Genomic DNA, 25,022 nt, shown 5'->3' on the forward strand with positions numbered 1-25,022 from the left:
AAAACCCCAAGGATGACGCTATAAACATCGTTGCAAAAAAAAAACTCTTGAAAGCATTACTAACCCGTTTTTGGAATCTTATGCTCGGGATTTCTTTGACGTTATAAAAAGTTGAACTACCCACAACCATTTTTGGCATGAAAACTGCTTTTTTCGCGGTGTCGTAATTTGTCTATGGATTTTCAACCTAGCACCGATGCTTAGGGTAGCTGATCTGGTTGATGTCGCTACTACTACGCGACCCGAGCACCAGTCAGCCACACTAGTTTAGCTGTACAAAATCTGAAACTAAATTTTCTTTAGTGCATTCGCATAAAGTCAATATTTCACATCATAGAAGCTGTGGTTAGCGAAGTTTATTTTTATATCAAACTCCCGTTTGTTTAGTAAGTGGAAGGAATGGCCCCTATCCGAATGACGCTTTTCGTTTTGTATTTCGTGCATTTACGCTTAAGACAGCTACATTTTTGTATTGCCCTGGGGAACAAGCCTTAAACGCATATTACAAAATATTTAAGTTACACTGTACACGGAAGCAAGCAAATCGATCAACGATCTGCCATTTAGAAATATGCAAACTGTGTTTAAACCTATACAAATTTAAGCGTATTCGATCCACACAATCTTGTTATAAATACAGTACGATCCGATTATGTACACTGCCATAGTTAAATGAATGGTTGATAAAGAATGCAAACGTGTTTGTATCATAAAACGTGCAAATTAATCGTAGCGAGATGTTAATGTTAATTGAATTGTAGCCTATCCAATTCGTTTTTCCATTGGTTATAGTTGTTTAGTTGAAATCGTCTTGCATTCAACGCCAACGCCGATTGCACGTTTACAATGCCAATATAATATGTTATGATATGTGTTTACTCACAATAAAAAAAAACCCTGTAAAACCATGTTCCGGATGAATCGATTTTATCCTATCCACGTAACAGTTTCTGGTGGCACATTCATAGCAAAGAGAAAAAGAGAGAGACAGAGAGAGAGGAAGATAAACACATTGTAACAACGAATAGCGATTGTGAAAGTTCTTTGGCTTGTTTCGCCGCTAATTTTTTTTTTACTTAAGGAGTAGCGTTTTGTGTTGATTGCAAAAAGTAATTCTAGACTATTGAACAAAGAATGATGACACTAACCAGTCAGTACGATGAGGTAAGGAAGGAGAGCAAACACATTCACTGCCGTATTTATTAATTAAACAATGAAACAACATTGTACGATACAGATAAGATTCGTGTACATTGTACAACACCGAACAAGCCATAGCGTCAATCCGGAGGTAACAATGCATGAGAGAGTCGCCGTCCATAGCCTTGTGATTGAAGTGCTTGTTTCCCACCTAAGTTACCTAGGTTCAATTCCTGTTGCTCCTTTATTAGTTATTAGACATTTTAAACGTTCAGAGATTGCTTGAACAACAGAAAGAGATCCTCATTAATAGTAAACTATACAACCCTTGGTAACCTTTCGAACTTTTCATTAAAGTTACATTCGGAACGCTAAAATACAAGTATACACTGGTTTAGGCAATGGTATAGACATTTATCTGTTCAGGTGCAAGTCTGTCAATGTGTATCTCATATATGCTCCATACTTCATACAATATCTATTAAATGATGAACTCTAGCGATATCATGAAAAAATAAAGCTTTGAACACACGGCCACAGATATACACACCAAGAAGCTATGTATATACATTCACTTATATATCATCATCATCATTATGACAGCATTTTGGTGCTAGTTTGTTACATTACAAAAGATCCGTTTGATGGAAAAGGCCGCACTGAATAGCATTATTGAAATTGGCATTAGGGAGATTAACAGAGGACACGATGGCACAGCCGACATCAAAACAACCAAATTTAGTTTCGTAATGGAAATGGCGAGTTTGCTTGAGACGAGTGCACTTTCGTACCCTACGGCGAATTTACTCGATGAGTTATCTAAAAACGAACGTAAATTGAATAAAAAAACAACTAGAAGTGGATCTGCACTAGGATACTTTATTCTCTAGAGAATACATTAAGCACTAGCGTAACGTAGACTAACAAGTAGAACTAAACGGATAAAGTAAACGCCGCAAAAATTACTTTGTTGAGCAAACCTGTACGAAAATTTTGATTAATGAAAAACAAAAAAAGTATATGAATAAAAACAAGGATTTCCCAAAAATAAAGCATGTGATCGAATCTGACTGTTGGAATTAGAAACAAACTCGTAATACAACCTACTCACACTTTGGTACGTCCGTACTCTTAGTCGCTTTTACTCGAACATTGGCATTAACGTTATTGGATATTTTAACCACGCATTGACTTAGGTGGAAATTTAAAGCAATGGTAAAAAGCAAAATTGAAGAAAATGATACGTTGTAAGCCATTTTTTGCTAATCGTTTAGTCTCTGTAACGTCCGAAAACAATAATGGGATGCGGGGGCATGAACAGCTTGGTAAACTATTTGCTCAAAAATTGAGGCGGTCATCCATTGTAAATTTCTAACATTTTTCAAGTTTCAGCGAAATTTAAATTTCTTTTCGTTCTATTACCTAGTTCGCTAAGCATTGCTACACAGTTCATATGTTTATTCACTCCAACTACGATGGTAAAGCTACAAAGTATAATCTTCTTAAAGAAAACTTCAGGAGCACCAGTTTGTGAAATTGAGTGATCATTTTCGCTTGCTTCCGGGATTTTCGGGTTTCAGAAGCGTATCACAAGGCAGCTCCAGGCACACATGTAGCAAGAATGCGATCGTCCACGTTAGGCCAACGATCGTGGACGTGAACAAGAGCTGAAATTACAAAATATAGTTTTTCAGAACCGTACTTTCAAGACAGTAGTAAATGGCACATTTACCAAAGTAAACCCATTGTACATCAGCGGTTGTGTGACGTATCTGTAGATGGTGTAAATTAGCCCATACTGGACAAGGTAGATGCAGTAGCTTAGTTTCGATCCCACGAGCATCATCGGATGTCGAAGTGCTACTGCCAACATGGATGGTGGCCGTTTCAGGGCCAAGTAGAGCAGCACTATGGTTAGAAACAGTCCCCAGATGCTTTTCAGGAACGTACCGAACACGGCAAGCAAAACGGAAGGATAGTCCAAATGGTCTTCGGGAAGCAGCATCGTCAAGCAATTACCCGCTAGAAAGAGTGTGCCCACAATCGGAAGTACGTAGTTCATCTAAAAAGCGAATGATTGAATGACGTCAATAAAGTATTTAACACTATCAGCCTCCTTTTTTACCTTCAGCCGAGTAAATCCAGACGGTTTGTCTTTGTACTTATGATAGCAAATGCCACCAAGCACACCGAAGAAATAGTTTCCAGCGTTCGTTTCCAATGGAAGGTACACCTTGGTGTAATAAGGCAACGTTCTGATTTCTTTCAAAACGTATCTGCAATTGAAGCAAATTAGTTTTTGGTATGATTTGACTAGTTGCAGTTGCTTAGCTGAATGTACTAGCAAAACGCACTTCAAGATAAACATAACAGTAGCGTCCAGCCGGCAGACATAGATCGTAATTGCGGGAATCAACAGCGCGCTCAACACCATGCAGATTTGAATAGATCTGGCTCCTTTGGGAAATCTGTGGTAGTAAGAGAACGCATTGCCAACGGTCTACAGTGCATCTATTGGGCGGACACATTTTTAGTTGATTCCATACCGTAACATTAACATCATCAGCGCTGTTCCGACTAGGTAAAGCTGAAAGTCCGCTCCCAAGTACCATGCGAATTGGATGCACTACAAAACAGAGTAGACATGTCAGTTTGGTGCAAATTCGAAACGCTTCATTCGTTCAACACGTGTTCCATCCCTTATGATTGACTTCTGCGACACTACCGATGCACGAAACCTTAAACTCACAGTTACTAGGGACATTAATGTTTAATTACCGGTTCCTCAGTATGGACGTAGTTGTTAACGAACAGCAAATTGGTCCACCAGTGCGAAGTACAGAAATCCGTGAACCGGTGACCGATTGGGCCGTCGAAGAGGTGACGGTACCAGGATGCGTGAAAGAAGATTACGAAAATGTAGGATGGTAGTATCCTGAAATAGTTTAAGCAGGCAAAACACTGTTGATATTTTACACACGTCAGATACATAGAGAGGAGGTTAAAAAGAACTGATTCCTCAAGAACATTGAGGGGGTTGCTATCACTAAATAAGAAAAAACCGCTGGACTTCCGAGCCAGAGCCAGAGTCAGTTCCTGCTTTCGATGACGGATAAGTGCTAACAAGAGGCGATACAAGAATCACAGGTCCTGTTCAGGACCCGCCGGCCAACATGCTGTTTCATTACCTTATTAACCGATTTTTAACTCGTTCGAAGAAGAATGATGCCGATGTTTCGGTATCCCCACGCTCGAGTATGCTGACTGCCAACAGAAATCCTCCCAGTATGAAAAACAACTGTACCGTGTACGTGTTAACGGCCATTACAACCGGAAGTAACGGATGGTCGAGCTGTGATTCGAGCTGCTCCACATTCTTCAGTGGCATTTTTAATAACGGTATCGAGGAATGAGCCAACAGAATACTCATCGTGGCGATTGTCCGTATACCATCCAAATGGTAGAGCACCGATTCCGACCGGCCGTTCCGGTTCACCAGCTTCGGCAGGGTTCGTGCGAGTGAAAACGACTTCACAAGGCGGGAAGGGACTGGAATGAATCTTAATCAACCAAATGGGAGGGGTTAGGGTTAGGGCGACGTTAACCCTCTCGGAATGCTGCACCACATAAAAATCTCACCTGGTGGATTGTGGCGTAGTTGTGTCTTTTATTGTGGACAAACCAACTAGTACCACAATGCCGACAGCACAGCAGAGGAAAGCCACTTCAAGAATGCCTAACGGTACAGTGGTAGATTTAAAGTTGAAACTTTTTTCTTCGATTCGCAAACAAATGCATTACCTATCCCTGTCGCGTCTTGGAGGGTGGATTGCGCCGAACTGATACATTTCACTGTTTCGACGCTGGAATTGAACTCATACTGTGCCCACACTTTGCTCGATACGCAATCTTCTAGAACAGTCGTTACGTTGTATGCCGCGGACGAAGCGGCACATTCCTGGACACAAGTGCCCATCTCGATCGTCCTTCTATCATAACGACGGGGATGAGTGGAGTAGTTCTGTAATGGAAATCAATAGAAGTTCGAAGGCTCATTAGTTGATAATGATACAACAAGCGTTACAAACATCAGCGTTGAATTGCATTCGTTCCACTCTACTTAGTACTAATGCGGCCAAAAATATCAGGACTTTGCTTGTAGCTCGAAAAATCCTTCTGTTGGGATTTGAATAGGTGGTGGGTTTAGCCAAAAGGTTTAAATGCTCATTCGAAATTGGTAAACGTAAGGGGATGAGTGAACACTAGGTGAGCAAGTTGAAGTGAGGATGAAGTGAACAAGTGAACGAAATAACGGGAGATGATCCTCAACCATCAAGTGAAACGGATCGATTTTCTATTCTTAAATACACGATATTCCGTGGGACAATACTCTACACCTTCTTTATTCTTCTGAATCAATGTTATGTCCTTTACTACAATCTCTACTCTATGCACTACATGTATGTCAATTTTCAAAACGATTGGGAAAGGTCGTTTAAAGATTAGCTTTCATCATATCCTTCGTTTCAACTCCGAACACAACTGTAATTGACTGTAGAAAGTGTTCTCGTACCGATCACATGGTGCTAAAAAAAGATGACCACATAATCACGAAAATGTCATACAAGTGCTTCCTCGTGATGGAAATAAGAACTAAGAATTGTCTCTTCAAAAATCCGATCGTTTATTGACGGACAGCATTACGCAAATGGCGTACAATCGATCGGAAAGGATTCGAAATGCACCACGACACCATAATCGAAGACACCCGTTTCCCACTAAGTTTGGACCCCAGTAGTACAAGTCCTTTTTTAAGAACAATATGTCAACATATTGTCAACACGTATCCTTGCTTGAGTTGAGATCACAGCACACTGTTAAAAACTGCCATCTTAACACATTAACAAGTTGCCTTGAAATATTAGGAAACATTGGCTTGAAAAAATTATCGATCGGAATCGAGATTACGTTCCGTTAGTGTTCTTCCAAGTTAATGTGAATAAGTGGGCTTAACTTTCATAAGCCATGGTAGCTTGTAATTGACTATCTTATAAATGATTAGTTATTACTTCCTGTGGACTGGCTGTATGGGAATATAAAAGATATGCTATTTTATCTATTACTACCAGGTCCCGGCGAGCTTCGCCACGACTCATTTCATTCTCATTTCGCGACTATCCGGCGGTTCAAAGGATCGGACTTCCAGATGACATCCGATCGGCCTCCCTTCCCGCCTCCCGTTATTCCTCCGTTTCGTACGATCAGCTTCCCTCTTCATTTCCCGTTACTCATCCTTTTCATACAATTGGGATTCCCGGTGACGTACACGATCGGCTTCCTTACCCGTTTCCCGTTGGATACATGTCTAAACTCGCACCAGCTGAATTTTATCAATTACGATCAATTTCAATCAATCAATCAATTTTATCAATTTAATCAATCAATTTATTTCTCTTCTATTTCTATTTTCTCGGAGCAAAAACACGAACGTAAACACGTTCGACATTTCGTTTTTATATTTTTGCTGCCACACGAAGCGTAAACGGTTTGGCATTACTAATTAATTTTACGCTAGTTTATACGCCTCATGTAGCCCCCCAATGACGTATGTAACGTTACTTTACGTTTGTATGGTAGCTCCCCCTCCCCGGAGGTGTGGGAGGGTCAAACTTTCCTATTCACAATCTGGGGTCACAAAACTACGCTGTGCAAAATTTCATGCGGATTGGTTTAGTAGTTTTGGAGAAAAAGCAGACAGACAGACAGACAAACATCCATTTTTATTTATAGATTTTATTGTCTTTCTATTTATTGCCATCTATTATTGTATTGTCTTCTGACGTAGATCAGCTGAAGTGTGAATGTAAAGCGGTTAAATTCAAAAATAGTTTTTAGAAAGCACGGCTACTGTTCATTGCGTGTCATAATTTAACTTCCGACTACCCACGACGTATTGCCGCTCCTATCGATCTCGATCTTAGCGTGTGGCTCACGTGTGGCTCGCGTGATTCCCTTAGAAAAACTTTTACGTAAGGCATTTGAAATGTATGCTGTACCCTAGAAAACACTTTCGAGCAAATCATCCGCCATAACCTTGCAGACCAAAGGCTCCATGCACAATGCCTTGCGGCAGGAACGCAGCATCACGAACCTCGCCGCCACATTCATTGTGGACGAAATGGAGTTCAGGCCCGAGGCCCGATTTGTTGGAGCACCGTGACATCACTCCGCTATTCAAACACTTCAAACAATATATATGTGGACAAAAACCCCCCGTACGAGGTAGTAAATGGCACTTTCCTGGCGTTGGAGAAGGAGTGCGTAAATGCTCCGACGGGGACGACTAAGCCATTCACAGTTTCACCATAACATTACATTGGCCGACCATACGTTTAAAAACCATCAGCATCTCAAAAAAATCAGCGTATGACACGTTTTTTGCTGGCAAGCGTGAAGTCTTCCACGCTTTTGAGCACTTCTCTTTTCAAGCGTGCATAGTTTTTGAGTCCTTCAAGTTCCTTCCCGGTTGGCAGGTCGGTTATCGTGTTTTCAGGCCAAGACCGCTCGGTGGTTGTAATTGCCGGATAAGTAGGTGTCGTGTTTTCAAAAAAAAAAAAATGAAATAGACCATTTCATTGCCAAAAATGAAGAGAAAACAACGCTGTATACTGTTACATTAGGCATTCGTTTACCCGGTATTTAATGAAAACACGGCTCTAATAAACGGCTTCAAATATATGCTTGCTCTAAAGCAACCTTAACAAGCACTAAGAAAATTTAGATTAAATTTAGCATTCCCAACTGTTCCTATTCAGAAGGAGAAGTGAAGGTTAAATAATTGCTGCATTCCTCTGGGCAACTCAACCACAGCCCCCACTTGGTTTAATTGTTGATATTTGAACCATTCTTTGTTAAGATATTGTTAAAAAGCGATTAAAGATCTTCTTTTCGTTTTCCTTTATAATTCCTTTCACGCACGCTAAGCTTGTAGAAACGACGAACTTGCCGACTGGTAACTGATTACCTATAAATTTCTGTTTGTTGGCTACAGCCTTTTCGATACAGTTTTGTCTACGACTTTATTAAGCTCAATAAGTCAACGTAAAGAACAAATGGTTGTTCGCCCATTCGAAGTGCTGTTGAAACAACGAAACCAATTCGATTAATTATGGAGTTTTCACCTAGAGTTATGTTACAAATCAATGTCCCATTGAATTATTGGAAGTCTGAAGTCACCCAACTATAACGATAACTAGTAACATTTAAATCACTTTAAAATGAGCAGGACAGAATCCATCAATCCACTTTCTTGTTGACTCTCGTTGATGATAAATAACCGCGGTTTATTGGCTTAAAGACATCACCACGAAAGCAAATTTGAGAAGAGCTGTTTTCTTAGCGGACGATCAAAATGGGGCACATTCCGTACACTGGCTGTGTAGCCAAACACTAACCTGTAAATAGTTCCAGAGCAACGAATCGGGATCCGGATCAAAGTGCACTTTTGTAACGCAGTACACAAAATCACTGTGCAACCGACGGCACTCATCGAAGTCATCATATTGATAAATGCTGAACAATTTCACGCGTGAACCAACGGAAGCTGCAGCGGAAAAAGAGACGAATGGTACATCTTACTAGAGGTCACGTAGTAAGTACAACGAATGGGCAACGATTACAAACACTCATTAACAGGCGATGCTGTGGCTGAAAATGCGCAAAGGATAATGATTATGCGTAAGCGATAGCTGCGAAGGAAACACATTCCGCTGCGTCAAGGCTCTGCCCACGACCCCAGTTTGGACAGCACTAACGGCAACGGCGTTTCGTTGGCCAGTGTCCCAGCTCTGTTGTGCCGCCCCCCCCCTTCAAGCTTTTCTCCCTTTTCGTTACTCCTATCTCTCTCTGCCTATCTCATCTTTGGTGTTGCAAGAAAAACGCAAAAATGCGCTGTGCGTTTAGCAAAATTTAGAAGAACTATGCTGCGAGGCTGTCCTAACACTTTATGTTGTTGTCAATCATGTTCCCACGCAACTTATTTTCGACACATTGTTGCCTTACTACAACTTATTCGATTCCATAACTGGAACGAAAGAGTTTCTTTACTCGAACTTGGTTACGAATATTTCCGCACAGATCATTTTCGTATTTTGTCGTCTGCTGGGCACTCAACTCAATCTTACGATTTCTTGAAGAAACCCTGAAGTGGGTTAAAAATCACAGCAGGATAGTTTGCGCCATTTGCCCTCTAAAACCTAATGCAAGAATTGCCAGCAAGTCGGGCCAGCGTAGTTGCAATACAAAGTGTGAAATTTAGCACGTATTTTATCGGGACCTGAAGTACACAACCTGGGGTAACAACGAAGGACAGGACAATGGCAACACATACAAGACTTTTGCGCCCGGGGAACAGTTAGCAACGGCTTCAATATCTCACTCACTCACTTCAATATGTTCGCGATCTTCAATCGTCACGCAAACACTTTCACGATTTGGTTGTCACCAAAATGCATTCGTTGTTGTTATCTTCATCAGCATGAAGCTTAGATTTTGCAGGAAAGTTTTGCCAAAAAGCATTTGTCACTGTCGCGTCGACAGATAGATCATTAATCATAGACTAATTATTTTCGTTTCACCAGCTTGGGCCGGGCCTTCGGGGGCAGTTAATCTTGTTTTCAATATTCCTTTTGCACCATCCACCGTCATGGCCCAAACATAATCCATTCGCCCCACGGTGATGATCCATTCGCCACAACGAGATGCATAGTTTGGTTCGTGCGTGCTTTGGTTTTCGTAACTCCTTTCGCGATGAGCTATCAAGGTGTGTTCACCCTGCCCTTAGTTTACATATATTTGAGAGGGTGTCTATGGCAGTGATCCATGTGACAAGTTTTCTCTGATGGTGTCGGCCGTACCCGATTCCATCGATACGCCTTTTCTGTTGCATCACTAAACTTGACACATTTTTGTTGAACCCCTTCGATAAGATGGTAAGAACCTATTGGATGTTTTGGGTTTTTTGGCGATCTCAAAAGACCTTAGAGTTGACTCGACGGACGATTTTTGAACTATTGAAATAAGGGATACAATTGAACTTGAAGGGTTAAAAAGTTCTCAAAGTTCTCAAAGTTCAAAAAGTTGAAGTTCTCTACAGATACTAACTTAGAGTGTTGAAGAAAGCGTTACCATCCGATGCTGCTCCTCATTAGACGTAAGGTTGTATTTGTTTATTTATTTATTCATTTTTTTTAAATTTATGTATTTATTTATACCTTGGAAGATTTTGCTTCTCGATCTGTAATGCTGAGCGAGCGGGGTTGGCTCATATGAAGGCGTTCAACACGACATAAGTAACGATGATGGTTGAAGATTAATCAATGTCCCCCGAATCCCCACCTGATGATTTCTTCTTCTTATCCGGCTAGAACCGCCCAGGGGTCTTGGGCTGTACCATAGACAATGTTAATCTCTGGTGCTTTCTGTAACGATGTGTTTGTACAGGTGGGTTTGAGGGACGCGCGTCAAGCCCCTCGTCGCGCAGGTACCGGGAATCAAAACCATAGCCACATGCGTCACAACGAGCGAGTGCTCTATCAACGAAGTCCAAACCTGGTAATTTGTTGTATCAAATTTGGGCCAAAGGAAAGTCACAAAGCCACGTGGGTGTCATGGAGAAAAGAGTCGTGAAAAGCCCAAATCTATTTGGTTCGCCAAAGTTGAGTGTGGAGATTTGATTAAAAAAACCGTTGCGTAATGGTAAAAGAAGTCACCTACTGTAGAGTAGGTGACCCAGCACTTTGAGGAACCAAATTACCGAGTAGACAGATACTCTAATGGTGGATAAAAATCTCCTTTTGTCACCGAGCATTGAGGAGACCCGGAGGGCCATCTCTCGACTACAACAGAACATCAGGCTTCGAAGGGATTGTAGCTCGTAAAAAATGGGATAGAGAGAGTTGAACATGGACTTCATCAAATCGTAGCTGGAGTATGAGATAACGAATCGATGATCTGTGACAGGAATCTCTGCATTATCTACCCCAGACACAAAAAGGGAGACAAGCTACTATGTAGCAACGACTGGTCCCATACTATAATTAGGTAGTAGTGAAACTATCAGGAAGGATTCCAAAGAGGAAAGTCTACCATTGATCAGATTTTCACCATGACGATCGGATCCTTGAAAAAATGATTGTTTTGTAAGTGAAGCTACAACCTTTTAACCGATTTGAAGGCCTCATATGCGTATAGCCGGAGTTGTATGAGATCGTGACTTGTTTCAGAATACTATTGACGCGATCGGGATCGCCAAATTTATCGACGTAGGTTTTCCATTTGCATAAATGTCGGTAAATCAATCTATTTTCAATGTTGTGGAATTATTCTTCCATCAAAGCCTAGTTAAAACTTAAAATGTTTTACGACTACTTGATAGAGATATTAAACAGTTTAAAAATATAACCCGCATCGTTTTCCATTGTCTGTGAATATTTGAATCAACACTTTTAAAGACAAATCGGAATACTTAATCATGCTTATGCTATGTTCCAAATGCTAGCTATTCCCGGCGTGCGTCGCTACGTCTCATACTATAACTAATTTTTGGAGAAGATTTTTTACAATAAAAAAAATGACCACCCGCCGGTAGCCTGTTACGGAAACCGCCCAAGACTCTGGAATGGCTAAGAAGTGGTGCAGCATGAGAAAACCTCTGCGTCTGGCTGAGAAGAAAGCGAGTAGCGTTTTCCCAAGAGTATTCCCTGATTCTTCCGACGGAAACTGATGTTCTTCCGTGCATTGCTACGTACACTGAGCAGCGCTAGAAACACCTCCCGGACGACGTGTATCGAGGACAACGTTCCGAAGATGCTGCGGATCTGCTGGAGACCCAGCTTCCGGTTGAATACGTCGGACAACTTCATCCGGCAGTGGATGTACTGGCCGCACAGGCACTTGTCCTGCGAGCGGAGCGCCAGCTGATTCCGTCCATTATTCTACCAAGGAAAAGTTCGAATTCTTAAGCATCTATGAAATGCTAAGCTAAGAAAATAAATTGGGGAACTCATTTCAACAACAAACTCAACTTGATTTTTTAACAACATTAACATCAACAGGTGTAATTTTATTTCATTCTTCAAGATCAGTGTTACATAAAAAACGGGCAAAGAAACGGTAATTTTCACAGAAAACGGAAAAGGGTCCATATTTGTTTGCACACAGAAGTCCCATTGATTTTACGCCGATGGACCAAGTGCCGGTGGTCAGAAGTCAATATGTGGGAAACGCTTTAACTTTGGTCTATTTGTAGTAGCTCTCTCGTAATGTAGCCCAAGGTAATGCTTCTAGCTTTCACTTTTTGGTGAACTATAGTGTCAAAAGAGATGATATTTCAAACCTATCATGACCTCTGAATGAGCCTTCGGTCGCGCGAGCTTGAAGATAGATGGCAAAGAAATAAAAAAGGAAGTGAATAAATTCGTGTGTTATTAGTTATTATTTTGCGACTATTGGAACATAATTTTCATTGAATAAAATTTCATTTGGTTGATTTCATTGTTGAACACGCTTCTTTTAAGTAGTATTTTGTAAGGACAGTCAAGACTAGAAAGACGTTTTACGTCCTCGTTCACAGATAATCACAAACAGTATAGAGTCGTCACAACTACATCAGACGAGACATTCTGACCACTGCGAAGAAGCTAAAGTCCTGTTCCCAGATAATTCAGAGAACTAGTAGTCCACCAGAGCCCCATTATCTAATCACTTTATTTACTATCTATTATTCATTTATTATTTATTTATTTATTTATTTGTTTTATCTTAACTCTTCATCACATTGAGCAAATGCAAAGTTCTAATAAATCGTGGAAAACATAAAAAAAGAAAAAAAGAAAACAGAAAAGAGAAAAGTGAACATTTTTGTATGCAAAAAATATCGAGCAAAAATATTGATGAAAGTAAAAATATTGCTTTAATTTCGAAGGGGGCATTGTCCGGGAATCAAAGAAGATTGACGAGCATAAAAATTCAGCTCTAACATCAGACACCTTTGGACAATCCATTAAGGTACGGACAGGTGAACATTGAGCAAAAGAAAAGGAACATCGATAATAACATGATTGTGACCGTTCAATTCAACGGACGAAAATCAAGCAATAGGCAGCGGCCTTCCAAAATGGGCGCTGTCGTTACCACCGCCCTACGGGGAAAGGCGGCCGTTAATCGATTTCAAAGTTAGAGAATTTCAGTTATAATTCCCTAAAATAGATAAGTACAGGTTTAACAGCACGTTCACTGTGAGAATTAAGGGTTACGAAAAACAATCGTCAATCAATTTTAAACATTGTTTGCATTCCAGCATAGGCAGTTCGTTGGCAGCATAGGTGTTGGCAGTCTTCTCTAAAAATGACTTCGCTGGATTTTACATCGATTTTCATGGTGTATTGACTTTTGTCCAACGCTTCCACTGTTCAGGGTGAGAGCTTAACTGCCCTTCTTTATAGGCGTGTACCTTCAACTCGCGATATCGTTCCAAAGAAGTAAAAACGCCGTTGGCAAACGAAAGATAATCATCAGTCCACAGATATGTCCGAATGATCATCGAACGCGGACGTGCTGCACAGTTTCTCTTTCAGAGGAAGCAAGCAAAGCAACACCCTTTTCAACTTGACCTCAACATAACCCGTAGAAACATATCTTAAGGCCTCACCCAGCAAGAAAGCATCACAAAGCAAGCAAATAAAAAAAAACTTTTTGCAAACACAAGATAATCGCCAGTCCGAAGATATGCCTGAATCATCATTGAGGGCAGACGTGTGAGGAAACAAAGCAACGCCATTCTCACCAGTGAATTGATATTAACATAGACACATGTCTTAAAGCATCACTCAGGGGCAGTTTTGGTATCACTGCCACGATGGCTCAACTAACTTAATCCAAAGGTTGATGTATCGGTAAGTCAGACCGCAAAGCGGCTGGCTTCATATCCTCGAACTTCTATTCCTTCCATCCCATGCCGGCCGGGGGCTCACCGGGTTCGGTGAGACCTTCGATCGTATGCTAACAGGGAAGGAGTTTCGAGCACCTGTTCCACCATGGAACTGTGGTCAACACAGCGTCTGTTGTCCGAGTCAGGGGGGCTGAGTTATGAAATCGGCGGTTCCTCGGCAGCTCAACCTTAGACGGCAGGCCTATCAAGCGAGGAAAGACACATACATAAGGCAAGGGATACCATGTAATATCGTGACGTATATTATATTTTTTCAGTTACCGATTACTTGCAAGTCTGAGCAAACTCCATCTGAGGTGACCGCATAAAAAAATCCTTTCATCAGCATTAAAGCATGAAACTATTAATTGACAGAAGCTGCTGGAATCCTGTATTTTCGAAGAAATTTGCATCGCCGATGAAAGGGAAACCCATTTTCGAAGGAGCATCGTAGCGAGTTTTCCTCGTAAGGCTATACCAAAGAGCTTCCAAGTGCGCTGAGCGAAATGTCGGAAGATCCGGAGTCCACAGAGCCACCTAAATTCGGGGCATCAGTTTCACTGCTTGGTGCGAGATCGCGATATGGACGAAGGCATTTGCAGTCATCAAGCGGAAAATGGCAAACGAGGTACCAAGATCTGGTACGACTGACTGGAACGCCAAGGACGATATGTCAAGGTCCAAACAACGTTGTTATGGGTAGCGACCGCATTTTGGGCGTAAAGCCAACACTAGCAACTTGTATCAGCAGACCGCTGATGGAAATGGAAAATTTGTGTAAAATGTTCATAAAATGTGTTTTCGGTTGATATAATGGATATTTAGGTAAAGTCTTCAGAGTGAACGATTCCATTCGCTCTATCAGACTATTGAAAATGCGTTGGCAATGCTTTTTAGCACAGAAAATATAATGAAATATCGTACAAAATAGGAAAATGATGCAGAATTCCAAGTTTCAGCGTGACGATAGGTTTTAGACGTGATAGTTTATAGAGTTTCCTTCTCCTGCATTTGCGGCATAACATTTTTTTTTTCTATGAATCAAGACCAGCGAGGGAATGTATTCCACATTAAAAGGCCGATGCGGCTTCGGGCAACATCAACACATCAAAAACATCGGTGAAATGGTTGCGAGGTTCGCGGGTGATGTTGTTTGAAGAGCCAACGTCGTCTCTTTCGCGCTGGATCCGAATGCTCAGTTCATACCATACCCGGCTCCCGAGGTGTTCAAACGTTGAGCTCACTTCGTCCGCATCACACCTGCGGTCGAGCCGTTTTGTGGTCTAGCGACTTTGAACAATAAAAATTGTCCGTTCAATTAAGCACGCCGCAGAGCAACTGGTTCGTGTAGTGGTTAAATAGTAGGAGGGCAAAGCTCTGGCTATGCTGCTGTAGTTTCATGCTACAGCTGAACAGTGCTAGAATGTGGCTTCAGTGCAAGTAAACGCCTGTTCAAACGATTGAAGATGTTGACTTTCGTTCACGGGATTCGGCGTTCAGTGGTTTCAGCTGTTCTTGTCTCGCGTCCACCCACCAAACACCTGATTCGTTGAATGTGTATTTATGTTGTACGTGCATGCTTATGCTGTCGAAATATTGTAGTGCAAAAGTTGGTGGCATCGGGTCTGGGCACAGTATGCAAAACGTGAAAAATGTGTCGCCGAAGAGTTAAATGTGCGCACCAAACAGTGGTCGAGACCACTGTGAGACCGCATATCGTGGCATTTCTTGTGATAGTTACGGTACTGATGCAACATTCTATAGTATGCATTCACTTGGATATAGAACGAGTAGACTATTTAATATTGAATAATATTAAGGTAAGCAATGGTGGCAGTACATTTTTTAACTCTTATTCGCAGCTTATTCATAAAACTAATTTGTGTAACAATATCTGGACAAAAAGCAACAGGAGTTTTGGACGCAAATGCGCAAACTGTAGGACGAGCCTGTTCCAGTGTACAGTGCAGTAAAAAATCCCAGAACCATTCCGGCAGCTTAACTTCCAACTGATTCCAATGACCTGAATTCTAATTACACGGTAGTTGAGTTACGATTGTTGTCCGCAAGTTTAGTCAACTCGCGTTCCCGTTCATAATCGCGAACGTATCTAATGTATGATACGTCACGCACCGTGAGGTGTAGAAATAATAGAATGGTATGGAGATCCACTAAGAATTGCCATATTTGTCACATTTACTTTGTACTACACTGAAACTTTACGAAACTATGTCTACTTTCAATTTCACCTGCCCAATTCACCTGCTCCGACCTGCAAACTGCAAAATGCTATGTGTAGTAATTTGTTGGTATGCAAAAGTTTGCATTTTATACATTTTATTAACATTTTGCTTACTAAATTTTAAACTTTGACTTATAGCAGACATTGATTTACAACTTTAAATCCATGATAATTGAATAATCGGTTCACGAGCCCATTTTTGCCGAGGCGAACCTGAAAAACACGAAACGAAGGGACACTATAAGAATTCTTCTGGCAGCCAGTTTAATTGCAATTAAAGTTCCCTAAATTGGGCAAATGCAAAATCCGGGATTCAGAGTGGTTTGTCTTGTCGAAGTAAGCAACCATTTGCCTTTGGAAGAATATTTCTTTGCGTAAAGTAGCGAAATGAATGTCAGTCGCTTGAAAGCCAGCGTGGGATGCCCCGATGTGTTCCACATTTGCGACATTCGCCTCTCTGCTTCTGGCTCGCTGCCATTATTTGAATCTGTGACTATTTTCTCAAGACAATTTACATGGAGACGATACGACTCTTTGGGTCAGTCTTTGGCGATGAGAGAAAAAGTTACGCAGTGCCATCGCCAATGTTGCCGGTGTCGTTCGGACACCGAAAAGCACGAAGCCTTATGCTTTTGCTATGCGCTTTGTGATGTTGCACTCCCAGGTGACTCAACCAGAACGTTCATTGCAACCTGCCTCTGGAGGACCGTGATGTGTTTTCATTGGCTGTTAGTTTCCTCTCCATGCAAAACCATGGAAACGATGGAAAATAGCCCTGTTTATTAGCCCTGTTTTTCATTTCAGAATATTTTTGAATACCGTATGCAAATGCCGACTTTCAAACGCGTTAAAACAATAATGGGGTAGGATTGGCATTGGCATAGTTTCTGGTCAATGTAGAACGCGAGACATTTTTACGTGAGTGAGAACAAACGTATACAATAAGTTTCGGCTCTGTTATTTAAATTTGATTGTCACCATGGTTTAACTAATCGCCAGCCGCTAACCTTGTAAATAGAGTACCACGGATTTCGGGTTGCAGCGAGTTTCATTGAAGTTTGGCGAAACTGTGGCCCTCATGTTGACCTACGGGAGAAATGGTTGATCCACATCATAAAAGTAGAGGTTAACCTGTAGAAATCGGGAGCGTACTTCCGCATTGGACTCTCGGCACTTCCAAAGGAGCATTGTTTTTCCATTCGATATGTTACTACATGGTTTATTTGGAGCGGTGCAACCATAAATTATACCTTATTTTTCAATTTCTTTTAATTACAGATAGACGAAAAAAATTTATATAAATATATCGACAAACACGAACAACTAATGCTGTTTGGTGGCAGTCCGAAGGGTGAGTTAATATTTTCTTCCTACGGTTCTATACCATCGTACCGCATACTATCGTTTAAAACTTTAAACAAATTTGCTTTTAAAAGGTTACAAATTCCGTGGGGAAATTCTTCAGTGTACCGTTTGTGGCGAACTAAGCTTTAGGGGAAACTGAGAGATAGACGTTTATTTAGCAGCCCTTTTATGTTTTAATCTTTTCGCTTCTATTGCAATAACGTTGCGGTGCGAGGTGCCCATAAAAACCTTTTTGACTTAAGGGAAAAAATTGCACGAGTACCAACGCACTGTAGATTAGCCGGAGACGGAGTGGAGCCTTTGCTGGAGATTATCTTTTCAAAAGACCCCAAACGAAGCATTTAACGCCAGATCACACCAAAACCCCCTTCACAGACCCCCAAAACAGAGAGCCAGTCTTGTGGTGTGGTGGATCCAAAGCGCTTACCCCATCTTTTGGGGATGGGCCAAACTCCAATTTAAAATGTTTTTGTTGTTGTCGCGGATCACAGCATTTTTTTTTGCAGGCGTCAAGAAACATAAGCACCTAAGAATTGAGTTGAATGGGCCACAGTGATCGCTGAGATGAAATCTCACGATCGCAGTTTGGTTCTCATTGCACGAACAGCAACTTCACTGTGAATTGACAGAAGCGCGGAAAGAATATGTACCAATTCCTATTGAAACAGTTCGCGGACTCTGTTTGATTGCTAACAGCTTTTTTGAAACATATTCGTCAATTGCTTAAAGTTTATATAACCCCATTTCTGCTTGTCCCCAACAGACGACTTTACGATTATAAGCGTACACCAAAGAAAACGTGCAGCCAGATCATGGCCCGGTATTGGGCATTTACACTTTAATATGGGAGGCGCAGGTGGGCACAGGGAAGGACGTGGTAAGAAACGAAGGTAAACTACATAGTGTTACTATTTATTGAGTTACGGTTTGATAACATTTTAGGTGCCAACTTTTCACTACAGCTACAGAAATCGGATATTTTGATAGACGATTCGTTTGTCTTCCTAAAACACTACGACAACAGTACGGTCCTCCTAGACGATTCCTATGACCGCATAATGAGGTACAAAGATTGTTTCTACCGAAATGAACGTGCCGCGTTCGACCTATGCGAAGGGAACGTTCGTGGGTTGGTCAGATCGAATGAAACCAATATTATCATACACCCGCTACCGGAACGATTTGGGAAAAGGGCGCATATTTTACTGAACAAGGACAAACTGCAAGACACGCGATCGATCGCGGAGCTCCCAGTAGCAGTCCAAACCCATGGACGGCGACACAAGCGCCAATTGGACGGCATCTCGGTCGTACCGGATGTGTTGCACATTGAAACCGCCATCTTTATCGACAAGGACCTGTATCGGCACATGGTGAAAAACTATCCCAAAAACACGGAGGGTTATCTCATACGTTTTATCCTGACCATGATAAACGGGGTTCAAATCCTGTACAACCACCCATCGTTGGGACACACGATCAACTTCATTCTGAAACGGCTGGAAATACTACACAACGACCCCCAGGATCTACGGAGATCGATCGATATTGACGTCTACCTCAACAGTTTCTGTGGCTGGCAGCGGAAGCTCAACCCGATTTCCGATGCCGATCCGGTGCACTTTGATCATGCCATTATACTCACGGGCTTGGATCTGTTCGTGGTGAACAAGAATGGGAAAAGCAGCAATCAAGTGGTGGGCCTGGCGCCCGTCAGCGGAATGTGCACGGCCACATCCAGTTGCACCATCAACGAGGGAAAGCACTTTGAAAGTGTATTTGTCGTTTCCCACGAGATAGGGCACAAGTATGGCAATCACACTCAAGCATGGTTCACTTTGATCAAACTTTATGCCTATTTTTCTCAGTCTCGGCATGCGACATGACACATCGGAAAACAACTGTGATCCTACTTTGTACATCATGTCACCCACTCTGGGCAGTGGCAAAACCTCGTGGTCGTCTTGCAGTAGAAACTATTTGAATGCTTTCCTTAAGTATGCGTTTGCTAACCAACCGCAGCGCGGTATTACGGTGCACCTTACAATCTTCCGTGTCTATTGCAGAACATCGCAGGCCACCTGCTTATTCGATCGAGGACATTACGAATTGCTACTCGATCACACGCGGGAGGGAAAGCTGCCCGGTGAGCGGTTCGATGCCGACCAACAGTGCCTGCTGAAGTACGGAAAGGATAGTGTGCGATCGAAAACACAAGATTTAACCGATATTTGCCGGGACTTGCACTGCCAGCGGGATCGCTATACCTGGACCTCTCATCCTGCCCTGGAGGGAACTAGCTGTGGAAAAGCGATGGTAATTGTTCTGTTACACGACATGCTCGAAAATAGTAACACATTGCTGCTTGTCCCATTTTATGCTACGCAGTGGTGCAGAAGTGGCGTTTGTACATCGAAAATCACGAGCCTTTCAGCACACCCGAACGGTCAGCGTATCACCGCATTCAAAACAATAGACAAGAAAACTTTTCTGGAAGGCATCAGACTTGCCAGTTTGAAACAGGATTTAACGAAAGCGATTAGTGTAATTCCAACGTGGAGCCAGTGGAGTGACCCAACGGAATGCGTTTCGGGATGTTTGTACGGAGAGTCGGGAAGGTTGAAAGAAGGAAGCACGGGGCTGCGGCAATTTACGCGAACATGTCTCGACAAACGGTAAGTGCCATTTTATATTACCTATCGGAGTACACCGTAGGAAGATCAAACTCACACGTAACGATCCCACCATATTACTACTTAGTATTGTTTCGTATGCAGTTTACGAATTATTTGTTTTTCAATTAAGTTTGGTCTAAAATGCAGCTTATTACGAATTTGAAAAGTTGGTTTGAAGGGGTTTCGGTTTAGTGTATAAGAGTGATAATGGCCGTGAACTTTTCTTACAATTCCAGTAAGCACTGCTCAGGTTCCAGCCGAAAGTACGAGACGTGCCTCAACAAGCAGGTAAGTGCAATTGTAGAAACCCAATATTGTCAAACCGGTAACACTGCTGCATGTTTTTCGTTTAGTGTTACAATATTGCGCGGATAACGGTATCGGAGTTTTCCAATCAAATTTGCGGCCGTGCTCAGGAGTTTGATGCTGACATCATAGGGTATGGCTTGCAGAAGGCAGTTCTAGATGCCGAAGACGCCTGTAAAGTATTTTGTGCCACAAAATCTGGCACACCGAAGACCAAAAGCTGGATTTACCCCGATGGAACTAGGTGCCAGCTGTTGGATGGAAACCAGCAGGACACGTACTACTGTGTGAGCGGTCGCTGCGAGCTGTTTGATTGCAACAACACGACCAACAACTACTATCGACTACACGCAATGCTTTGCCCGTCGAGCTATGATGTGGAGCGAATAAGTAACAGTATATATCGAGAAAATCACCGAGATTACAAAGAGTTCCGCTTGACCCAAAAAAGTGTGTCAACCAATCAAATTGCTGAAAGGATGACTACTATTACACAAGGTACACGTAGCTCTCAGTACTTAGTTGATATGTGCGTTGTAACGTATATTTTTCTGCAGAGTCCACCAGCAATACCGAGCGAAGCGGAAAACCAAACGGCGATAGTTACATTACAGATCATTATAATGCGCGCGATGCGCAAGCTCTTCATTCCACAAGATTATCGGAGTTCGAAAGCCGCAACCTCAGCCGGGAAGTTAAATCAGCTTGCTATTTTGGTTGCGTCGAGGACACCAAAGGCATTCAACTAGTAACCACTTCAGAGGGCAGTGCCAGGATAAAGCTTTGCAATGTGAATACCATTGTTAGTACCGTCGTACTGATTGCTCTATTTTCCGCTTCTGATATTGATTCCTTATCTTTTAATAAGGCATGTGACAGCGTAGTGTCGATGAACGAATTTGCGACTCAACTCTGTAAGCGGTATCAAAAGAGGGTTAGGGGTTTATCAGGAAACGGAATGCAAATAGCAGCCACCGCGGCCAATCCTGACCGAAGTTGCCGTATCGCATGTCAAGACTTGTTCCTAAGCCACCGTTTCTATTTTGTTAACGGCGAACAAGGCCTCTTTCCGGTTGGGTCACGTTGTAATCATAACCAACAGAACCGTTACTGTGTGAATGGAAAATGTCTGGCAAGTGACTCTCCTCATCTATTATCAATGCTGATCCGTTTTAAATTCATTTTAATTATAGCTTGTTTTTCGGTACTTTTTATTTCAGCTGTTCGGTAATGATGGTATGCCCGTTAACGACTCAAACGCGCACGGTTCACCGAACCGAATAAGAAGATCGGCAACACAAAGTGACAAAATCTTCGAATATTTTCTACCAAGCAGTGTAACAAAGCAAATCAATCTAGCCTTTATGAAAGCCTTAATCGCAGGCATTTCGCAAACTTATGCTGCCGATGGTAATATTTTGAAGTTTCGTGTTTTAAGAACATTACATTCCTAAGAATTTCATGTTTTAGACACAACTGTGGAAGATGGAATCAATTTTGGAAATCCTGTCGATCTACTTGATCCAGTTGCGTGATGACCGATGTAGAAGCTAAAAATGGAAACCATTTGATCGTGGTGAAAAATTTTAGAAATCCTAATAAACTCTATAACATATAATTTAACATACGCCCTTTTTTGTTTCCTGCTACTGCTGTTAAAGCTGCTTATGCACGGGTATTTTTAACTAAACCAGCGAAAAACACAATTGAATGATAAAGTATCCTTAATACGACTCTGCCCGATCTATTGATACTAAATAATAATAATAATAAAAGTTTCGTTAAATATTTTTGCAGGGCTCGATTAAAAAGCTTGCTCAAGTTTCGCTCTTTCCCGTTTACAAGTGCAAATCGAAAAGTTTACACTTAGCCACATTTTGCATGCACATCTAAAGGGCCACACGAAGCGTATATCGGAGCGTAAAAACGTCAAATCGTTTGCGCTTCGGGTAACAAGTTTAAAATATAAAACCAAAATGTTAAACGTGTTTAAATTCGTGTTTTTGGTTGGAGAAAATAGAAATCGAAGATGTAAGTTGATTTCTGAACATATTTTTTCTCTTATTGTAGGTTTTGTTGCTATACCAGCAAATAAGAACTTACATTATTGTAAACAAAGCGTTTGCAAACGGTTTTTACGTGTCCGCTGGGGCATAAACGTTTCGACAAAAGCGCACAAAATTCGGCATTTATCTGAAATGTCAGATCGAGTGTTTGCGCTCCGTGTGGCACCCCAGCATCACAATGTTGAGGTTTCAAGTTTCAACTCGATAGCTGACAACTGATTTTCAACTGACTTTAACGAAACAAACGTCAACATATGCGCATCAACATCAACGTTTTTGGTAAACAATAGTTGTTGTTCCGGAAAAGATTCGTAATTACTTCATGACGTACGAAACACTTCTAAGAACAGCTTTGATTCTGTATCTTACCATTGCAGAATTTGTGGAATCAAGAATGGCGAAACCAACCCACGAAGAACTAAGTGTGCTGAAGCAGGAATCGGACAAATCTTTCCTTCCAGAGTGTTGGAGAGACGATAACCGAATGGGTGTGCTCTTGAGCGAATTTCGACCCAGGATGGTTAACCCTGATAGCTATGACAGCAAATTAAAGTTCTGGAAGGAATTAATTTCCTCCTACTGCATTGCTACAGGGCAGTGCGTTGTATCTATAGCCAGCCTCAAGGAATCCTTTCGCCGAAAGGGAACTGTACCGTACTGCCTTCAGACGGTGTTTGATGAAATGGACGCGAATGGGGAACTTCTGCAAATGGAGCAACTTTTGGAACAAACCGCGTCTTTGGGATGGAGCCAATGGGCCTTCAATAAATTCATGCAAACTCCAGTTAAGTGGGGCTACGAAAAAGCTCGTCACACGTTAGTTGGAAATACTCGCAATGAATTACAGCAATATGTTGTGAAAAAAGTGGCAATGGTATGTCATCAAGTGCGATATATTTTTATAACCAGTCGGCAACATAACATAATAATAGTGCCTCTGATGTTCTCTTTCAGCATCACGCGGAACAGATCGAACAAATCATCAACAAGCAGGGATTGTGCAACAAAATTTTGAGTTATGACGAGTTGGTTCAGATTGTGAACCAATCGTCAAATGTAGTGGAAGGTGGAATTCGACCAGTGGTAGCTTTGCTCGAACGAGAAAAACGTTTAACGAAAGAAATACTCCTTGAAGAGACGCACAAACGTGAAATTGTCAAATTTGCCAAGCCAAACAGTATCGCCCAACCCATTTCCCATCTCGAGAGGTCAATTTTCGAGTTGGAACAAAGTGAGAAGGAGCTGAAAACCAGCATAGCCAGCATTGATCAGCAGATCGCCGAAACTATGGGGGAAGTGCATGCATGCATCAAAAATGGCTGCAAGCAGTTGGCTAAAAGTAATTTGAAGAAAAAGCACATACTCGAACAAAACATGCAACGAAAAGTTAGTGCGTTGGAAAATTTACAACATATACTTTCTAAAATTCACGATAGCCAGTTGGAGAAGAACATAATAGAGGCATACAAGCTGGGCACAAAAACTTTGAAGCAGGCATTCGCTGATTCTGGTTTAACACTCGATAGTGTGGATAATACACTGCTGGAACTGAAAGATGTTTTGGAGACGCATGATGAGATGCAAAACATGATCGGTGCTGGAACGACGGAAGACGTTGACGACCTAGATCTTGAACAAGAATTAAGCGGTCTTATCGATATGAGTGTGAAAGAGACTAACAATGAGGATAAGCATAAAATCCATATTGCTTCAACGGTGCAACCGGCGCAAATGAGAGAGCTTGATCAATTGCTAGATTTTGACAAGGAAATCGAAAAAAGGCTTGCGGCTCTGAGAGTAGATAGTACGCTACCACAACGACCGGGACCGAAAACAGCCCATCCACAGATTTGATAATGGGTTGATGAAGTATCAAATGTGAAAAATTTTATATCATGAAATGGTACGAACATAATACGCCGTAGATGTTCAAAAACGAGTTATTATGTATAACTTATATTTCAAAAGTTGAAATAAACGGCTCGAATTGTACATAAAGATTTATTTTGTGTTTTTATTTATTTATGGGTAAAAAAAGTTGAATAATACAGATATTCGTTGATGCGGCATGCAAACGGAGAATTGATTAAAAAAAAAACGACTACAATTTACTATACCTAGAACACTGCGGGCACAGTAAAGAAAAGATGAAATATCTTACATCGCTGCAGTATCTGCATGATGCTTTATCTTGAAACTAATAGTGAAGCTGTACCGTCTCGCTTATAAGTGCAAAAACA

General features: G+C 41.6%; 3 protein-coding genes across 3 annotated transcripts; 2 read left to right on the top strand and 1 right to left on the bottom strand.

The window, feature by feature from the left end:
* Positions 1-2,407: 2,407 nt before the first annotated feature.
* Positions 2,408-13,577, bottom strand: LOC131215344 (regulator of hypoxia-inducible factor 1-like). Its single transcript, XM_058209731.1, has 13 exons — positions 13,566-13,577; positions 11,949-12,134; positions 8,820-8,847; positions 8,595-8,743; positions 4,942-5,161; positions 4,780-4,876; positions 4,329-4,700; positions 3,919-4,075; positions 3,687-3,766; positions 3,495-3,608; positions 3,266-3,416; positions 2,873-3,202; positions 2,408-2,807 (listed from the first exon to the last, which is right to left on the bottom strand). The coding sequence occupies exons 1-13, from the start codon at positions 13,575-13,577 to the stop codon at positions 2,685-2,687; spliced, it is 2,019 nt and encodes a 672-aa protein (XP_058065714.1). The 3' UTR covers positions 2,408-2,684.
* A 2,203-nt stretch (positions 13,578-15,780) lies between these two features.
* On the top strand, positions 15,781-22,251 carry LOC131215345 (A disintegrin and metalloproteinase with thrombospondin motifs adt-1). The gene is made up of 13 exons (XM_058209732.1): positions 15,781-15,948; positions 17,649-17,721; positions 18,499-18,591; positions 18,678-19,542; positions 19,604-19,732; positions 19,802-20,051; positions 20,124-20,410; positions 20,647-20,698; positions 20,764-21,257; positions 21,299-21,518; positions 21,585-21,848; positions 21,937-22,126; positions 22,187-22,251. Exons 1-13 carry the CDS (start codon positions 15,781-15,783, stop codon positions 22,249-22,251), a joined length of 3,150 nt encoding a protein of 1,049 aa, XP_058065715.1.
* A 784-nt stretch (positions 22,252-23,035) lies between these two features.
* LOC131216345 (charged multivesicular body protein 7) lies at positions 23,036-24,758 on the top strand. Its single transcript, XM_058210809.1, has 3 exons — positions 23,036-23,061; positions 23,160-23,656; positions 23,737-24,758. Exons 1-3 carry the CDS (start codon positions 23,037-23,039, stop codon positions 24,634-24,636), a joined length of 1,422 nt encoding a protein of 473 aa, XP_058066792.1. The 5' UTR covers position 23,036; the 3' UTR covers positions 24,637-24,758.
* Positions 24,759-25,022: the final 264 nt, after the last annotated feature.

Source organism: Anopheles bellator, chromosome 1 (genome assembly GCF_943735745.2).
Source record: "Anopheles bellator chromosome 1, idAnoBellAS_SP24_06.2, whole genome shotgun sequence".
In the NCBI taxonomy this organism is placed as follows: domain Eukaryota; kingdom Metazoa; phylum Arthropoda; class Insecta; order Diptera; family Culicidae; genus Anopheles; species Anopheles bellator.